Source organism: Thermothelomyces thermophilus, chromosome 6 (genome assembly GCF_000226095.1).
Source record: "Thermothelomyces thermophilus ATCC 42464 chromosome 6, complete sequence".
Taxonomy (NCBI): domain Eukaryota; kingdom Fungi; phylum Ascomycota; class Sordariomycetes; order Sordariales; family Chaetomiaceae; genus Thermothelomyces; species Thermothelomyces thermophilus.
Window position 1 is genome coordinate 4,040,310 of NC_016477.1, and position 6,531 is coordinate 4,046,840.

At 59.7% G+C, this 6,531-nt stretch overlaps 1 protein-coding gene and 1 non-coding gene across 2 annotated transcripts; one reads left to right on the plus strand and one right to left on the minus strand.

Annotated features, from left to right (window-relative positions):
* Nucleotides 1-863: 863 nt before the first annotated feature.
* On the plus strand, nt 864-5,875 carry MYCTH_2113181 (uncharacterized protein; the record flags this gene model as incomplete). Its single annotated transcript, XM_003666433.1, has 4 exons — nt 864-3,116; nt 3,227-5,248; nt 5,330-5,643; nt 5,731-5,875. 4 exons carry the CDS (start codon nt 864-866, stop codon nt 5,873-5,875), a joined length of 4,734 nt encoding a protein of 1,577 aa, XP_003666481.1.
* A 256-nt stretch (nt 5,876-6,131) lies between these two features.
* On the minus strand, nt 6,132-6,213 carry MYCTH_t173. The gene has a single exon. It is a non-coding gene; the product is annotated as a tRNA-Asp (tRNA).
* Between the last annotated feature and the right edge of the window lie 318 nt (nt 6,214-6,531).

Genomic DNA, 6,531 nt, shown 5'->3' on the forward strand with positions numbered 1-6,531 from the left:
CAGCCCCCCCACATCACCCTCGCTCATCGGTGACGTTTCAGAAATTTTGGACGACGGTAAGAGATGCACTTTGCAGGGGCGTTCCTGGGTCCCATCATGTCTTCCGGCGAGCCCAATACGGTATTGGGTGGGCCATAATCGCGGCCTTAACTGGATGTACACGTTTAATCGCCGGTTTACAGGGCGTATCTGTGATGAAATCTCGATTCTCGGTGCCCTTATCTCCATGTGCCCCGGCGGTGATTGAGGCGGAAACTCCCAAAATGGAAGGGACCCGCCCCAGCCGCTGACTGCATGTGCAATCGTGGACATGGTACTGCAAAAACGCCATTGTTGTTGCTGAGAAATCACAATGGGCGCTTGCTTGTATGTATTTATAATGTATCCAGGGGGACGCTCCCTTGAGATTTCCCTCCTCAGGTTGGAGAATTTCCTTCCTGAGCAGAACCAAACGCACCTCCCCCAGTGGCTTGATTTGAATCCAGGACTGCAAACGCCTGTGCACCTTCCCATAGCAGCACCTCGCCGACTGCCATCTGGGGGTTAAGATAAGGCTGTTGCTACCTGAGGTACGGTTTTGATTTTCTTTACAGCACTTACCTGGTACAGTAATACTCGTTGGTAGTTCACCCTCACTCACCCTTGTCCTTCCTTCCGCACAATTAGCCGTTGCTCTTTTCTTTTTGTTGCTCATCACTCACCGCTGACTTTTCGCCCTAGATTCAAGGATTCAGAATAAGTACAAGGGAGAGAAGGAAAGAAGCACAATATCGGCACTTCTAGCATTCCACGCCAAAGTGACGTACATAACCTCGAGAGTGTACAGAACACAAACCTACCCTGAAAAACAACTGCGAAACGCCATGTGGGGCCATTCGACGGAAGAGGGCCTGCGGCGGAGCGCGGCAGACGTCCTCCCCGAGACGCTCCACAACAGGGCGGAGGAAGCACAAGCACCGGCACCAGGCGAAGGGGAGTCGGGGGAGGCCACCAGGATTCCTCCCAGCCCGGAAGTGGTCGAGGGGACATGGGGCGAGCGGGACGTGGGCGGGCCGGTAAGCCAGCGCGAGGCCATGCACGACTTTGAGGAATTGGCGATTCGGCTCAGCAGGACTCGCTCGCACGCGGCCGCTTCGCAGCGGTCGGCAAAGAGCCGCTCCAGCTTCTTCCGCCGCATTACGTCTCGCGCGAGCGGCACATCCAAGGCTGCTGCTGCCAGCACAGCCCGCGAAAAGCCAGTCGATGACGAGGAGACAGCGACGTCGGCAGGAGCCGAGGAGGAGGAAGAGGGTTCCGACGGTCAGGACGTGTTCCCTCTGGAGCAGTTCATGCGGGAGGGCCATCTCGAGAAGCGGACCGAATCGGGCGAGTCGGCCAAGAAGCTGGGCGTCGTCTTCAAGCACCTGACGGTCAAGGGCGTCGCCGGCGGCACCACCTTCGTCCGAACCCTACCTGAGGCCATCCTGGGCACCTTCGGCCCCGACCTCTATCACTTCCTCTGCAGGTTCATCCCCGCGCTGCGCATCAGCCGGGGCGGCGAGCTCCGGACCCTCATCCACGACTTCACCGGCGTGGTGCGCCACGGCGAGATGATGATGGTGCTCGGGCGGCCCGGCAGCGGGTGCAGCACCTTCCTCAAGGTCATCGCCAACAACCGCGAATCGTACGCGGCGGTCGAGGGCGAGGTGTCGTACAGCGGCATCCCCGCCGACGAGGCCCGCAAGCGGTACCGCGGGGAGGTCGTCTACAACGCCGAGGACGATCAGCACCTGCCCACGCTGACCGTCGGCCAAACACTCAAGTTCTCGCTCCTCAACAAGACGCGTAAGAACCTGCGGGGAGACGTCGGCACCATCATCGACGCGCTTCTGCGCATGTTCGCAATCAAGCACACCGAGAACATCATTGTCGGCAACGCCTACATCCGCGGCGTCTCGGGCGGCGAAAGGAAGCGTGTCAGCATCGCCGAGACGCTCTCGACCAAGAGCACCATTGTCTGCTGGGATAATTCGACCAGGGGCCTCGACGCCTCCACCGCCCTCGACTACGCCAAGAGCCTCCGCATCATGACGGACGTGTCGGACCGGACGACGCTCACCACGCTGTACCAGGCCGGCGAAGGCATCTACGAGCTGATGGACAAGGTCCTGGTCATTGACCAGGGCCGCATGCTCTACCAGGGCCCGGCCAAGGAGGCGCGCAAGTACTTTGAGGACCTCGGCTTCTACGCCCCGCCGCGGCAGACCACACCCGACTTCCTCACCTCTATCTGCGACCCCAACTCTAGGCAGTTCCGCGACGGCTGGGAGGCCCGCTGCCCCAAGACGGCAGAGGAGCTCGAGAAGGCTTTCCGCGAGAGCGCCGCATATCAGCGGCTCCTCGCCGACGTCCGCGACTTCGAGGAGCACCTCGAGAAGACGGGCCATGCCGACATGCAGACCTTCAAGGACACGGTCCGCGAGCAAAAGTCCAAGCGCGTCCGCCCGGGCTCCAACTTCACCATCCCCTTCTGGAAGCAGGTCCTGGCCTGCGCCCGTCGCGAGGTCTGGCTCATCTGGGGAAACAAGACGGAGCTTTACTCCAAGTACTTCACCATCATTAGCAACGGCCTCATCGTCGGCTCGCTCTTCTACAATGCCCCGTCCTCCACCGCCGGCAACTTCCTACGCGCCGGCTCCATCTTCTTCTCCGTCGTCTTCCTCGGATGGCTCCAGCTCTCCGAGCTCATGAAGGCCGTCTCGGGCCGCGCCATCGTCGCCCGCCACAAGGAATACGCTTTCTACCGCCCCAGTGCCGTCACCCTCGCCCGCGCCCTCGTCGACCTGCCCGTCCTGGTCTGCCAGGTCGTCATCTTCGGCATCCTCCTCTACTTCATGACGGGCCTCGACCTGAACCCGGGCAAGTTCTTCATCCAGCTCCTCTTCATGTACATCACCACCTTCTGCATCACCGCCATGTACCGCATGCTGGCCGCCATGTCCCCCACCATGGACGACGCCGTCCGCTTCTCGGGCATGGCCCTCAACTTGCTCGTCATCTTCACTGGTTACGTCATTGCGAAGCCCGTCCTGCTATCGCAAAAGATCTGGTTCGGCTGGATCGCGCACGTCAACCCGGTAAGTTTCTATGGTTCTGCTGTCTCGCAAATCGGTCTCGCTCTCGTACACTTGCTGACACATTCTCTCTCTCTCTCTCTCTCTCTCTCTTTTTTTTCTCCTTGCAACAGCTCAGTTACTCCTTTGAGGCCGTCATCTCCAACGAGTTCCATGCACGCACCTTGGAGTGCGCCCCCGAGAATCTGGTGCCACAGGGTCCCGGCGTTCTCCCCGTGAACCAGGGCTGCGCCGTCCCCGGGGCGCAGCCCGGCAGCGCCAGCGTCCTGGGAGACGACTACATCCATGCCAGCTTCGACTACACCCGGGCCCATCTCTGGCGCAACTTTGGCGTCGTCATCGCCTTCTCCGTTCTCTACCTCATCGTCACGACCGCCGTTGCCGAGCTCTTTTCCTTCGCCACCTCCGGGGGCGGTGCCCTCGTCTTCAAGCGATCTAAACGGGCGGCAACGGCCCAGCGGGTCAAGGCGGCGAGCTCCGACGAAGAGACGGGTAACTCGTCCGGGAACTCGTCGTCAACCGAGGTGTCGGCGGCCAGCCACGGCAGCGCCGGCGGCTTCAAGGGGATCGCAGGCAGCGAGAGGGTCTTCACCTGGGAGGACATCACGTACACGGTGCCCACGCCGGCGGGCCCCAAGCGCTTGCTCAACGGCGTGAACGGGTACGCCAAACCCGGAGTCTTGGTTGCCCTCATGGGCGCCAGCGGCGCCGGCAAGACCACCCTGCTCAACACCCTGTCGCAGCGCCAGACCGTCGGCGTGGTCAGCGGCAACATGCTTGTTGACGGCGCGCCGCTCGGTAGCGACTTCCAACGCAGTACGGGCTTCGTCGAGCAGATGGACCTGCACGAGGAGTCAGCCACGGTCCGCGAGGCCATCGAGTTCTCGGCCCTGCTCCGCCAGAGCCGTGACGTCCCGCGCCAGGAGAAGCTCGATTACGTTGACAAGGTGCTGGACCTGCTGGAGCTCACCGAGATCCAGGACGCCATCATCAGCTCGCTAGGCGTGGAGCACAAAAAGCGCCTCACCATCGGTGTCGAGCTCGCGGCCAAGCCCGCCCTGCTCCTCTTCCTCGACGAGCCCACCAGCGGCCTCGACGCCCAGTCCGCCTTCTCCATCGTCCGCTTCCTCCGCCGTCTGTGCGCCGCTGGCCAGGCCATCATCTGCACCATCCATCAGCCCTCGTCCGACCTGATCCAGCAGTTCGACAAGATCCTCGCCCTCAACCCGGGCGGCAACACCATCTACTTCGGCCCCGTCGGCAAGGACGGCAGCGCCGTGATCCAGTACTTTGCGGAGCGCGGAATCCACTGCCCCCCGGGCCGTAACGTTGCCGAGTTCCTCCTCGAGACGGCCATCAAGGGCGGTCGCCGCCCCGACGGCTCGCGCATCAACTGGTCCGATGAGTGGCGCTCCTCGCCCGAGAACAAGGCCCTCATCGCCGAGATCCAGCAGCTCAAGGCCGAGCGCGCTAGCGCGCGAGGCCAGCAGGAGCGGCAGGTCGGCGACGCCTCTGCCGGACCCGTTCAGCATGAGTTCGCCGCCCCCGTCACCACCCAGATCCTCCTCCTTACCAAGCGCATGTTCATCCGCCAGTGGCGCGACCCGTCCTACATGTACGGCCGCCTCTTCACCGCTGTCGTCATCGGCATCTTCAACGGCTTCACCTTCTGGAAGCTAGGCGACACCGCCGCCGACCTGCAGAACGCCATGTTCAGCTCCTTCCTCATTATAATGATCCCCGCCACCGTCCTCAACGCCGTCCTGCCCAAGTTCTTTACCAACTTCGCCCTCTGGCAAGCTCGCGAGCACCCCTCGCGCATCTACGGCTGGGTCGCTTTCTGTACTGCCGAGGTGCTCTCCGAGATACCCGGCTCCCTGCTCGCCGCCGCTCTCTACTGGCTGCTTTGGTATCTGCCTGCCGGCCTGCCCATCCGGGGGCCCTCTGCAGGCTACGTCTTCCTTATGACCCTCCTCTTCTTCCTCTTCCAGTCCAGCTGGGGCCAGTGGATCTGCGCCTGGGCCCCGAGCTTCACCGTCATCAGCAACATCCTGCCTTGCTTCCTGGTCATATTCTGCTTGTTCAACGGCGTCGTCGTGCCGTATACCCAGCTGAACGTGTTTTGGAAGTACTGGGTGAGTCTCCCTTTGCTTCTCGCTTCCCCCTTGTCTCCCTTCTGAGGGATGGTAAGCTAACATGCATTTCCCTCCTTTCAGCTCTACTATCTCAACCCATCGTCTTACTGGATCTCGGGTGTGCTCTCAGCCACTCTTGCTGGCCGTGCTGTCCATTGCACCCCGGCCGAGGCCGCCCACTTCAACCCGCCCTCGGGCCAGACCTGCCTCGAATTCGCCGGCGACTTCGTGCGTCAGGCCGGCCGCGGCTACCTGATGAACCCCAATGCCACGTCCGACTGCGCATACTGCCCTTACGTCGACGGGACCGAGTTCCTAGAGACGATTGGCATCTCGCCGGATACTAAGTGGCGCGACTTCGGTATATTCCTTGTCTTTTGCTTCACCAACTGGATGTACGTGTCTCTCCGATTCCCGGTGACGTTTATTCTCGTTTTCATCTTCTCATTTGTATCAATGGCAACTGACAATTCGTGATGCAGGCTTGTCTATTTCTTTATCTACACTGTTCGTATCAAGGGTTGGACCTTCGGCTTCGGGCCTCTTTTCCGCGTGGTTGATAAGGTCGTCGGGGCAGTCAAGGGACTGTTCAAGAGCCGCAAGTCTGACAAGGAGACTGTTGCTTAAGGAGGATAGAGGAGCATTTTCTCGTCTCAAGGTCCTTAGATCACTAATTGAATAGATGGATATTATCGGGGCACATAGAAGGACTAAGATAGCATATAGACGTTATCTATGTCATCTCGTCCATTTTGGTCCACAGTAGTCAGTTTGGAAATTGAGAAAAATTGAGCAAAGTAAAAGAACAGCAAACAGCAGAGACATGGGTAAAATATGTGACAGCTTCCTTCCCCCAGGTAAAAAAAGCACACCCACTGTGGTTCTTTCCCGCCGGGAATTTAACCCGGGTCTCGAGCGATGTCGAATATGACAAGCTCACATACTGACCACCATACTACGGAAGACACACGAATGTTTGGCATTCATCTTAGGAGGTGGGGCGGATGGCGACACCCGCAAAACTGGTAAAGTATTATAGATTTTGGGCAATGTCCCCCCCTCCACGCCACCTACGGACGCACACCAGCCCTTTGTCGTATATACGAGGAGACCATTTGCGCCTTAACAGAGGACCGCTAAGTGGTGTGGTGTATTGAGGAGAGCAGCTGCCATACTGCTCTATCAGGATTTTTATCATATGATGATGCTTATACTAAGTAGTGATGTCCCATACATCCCATGCTTTAGGTTATAGGGAAAGCCAAGCGAGCACCGGATAAGGC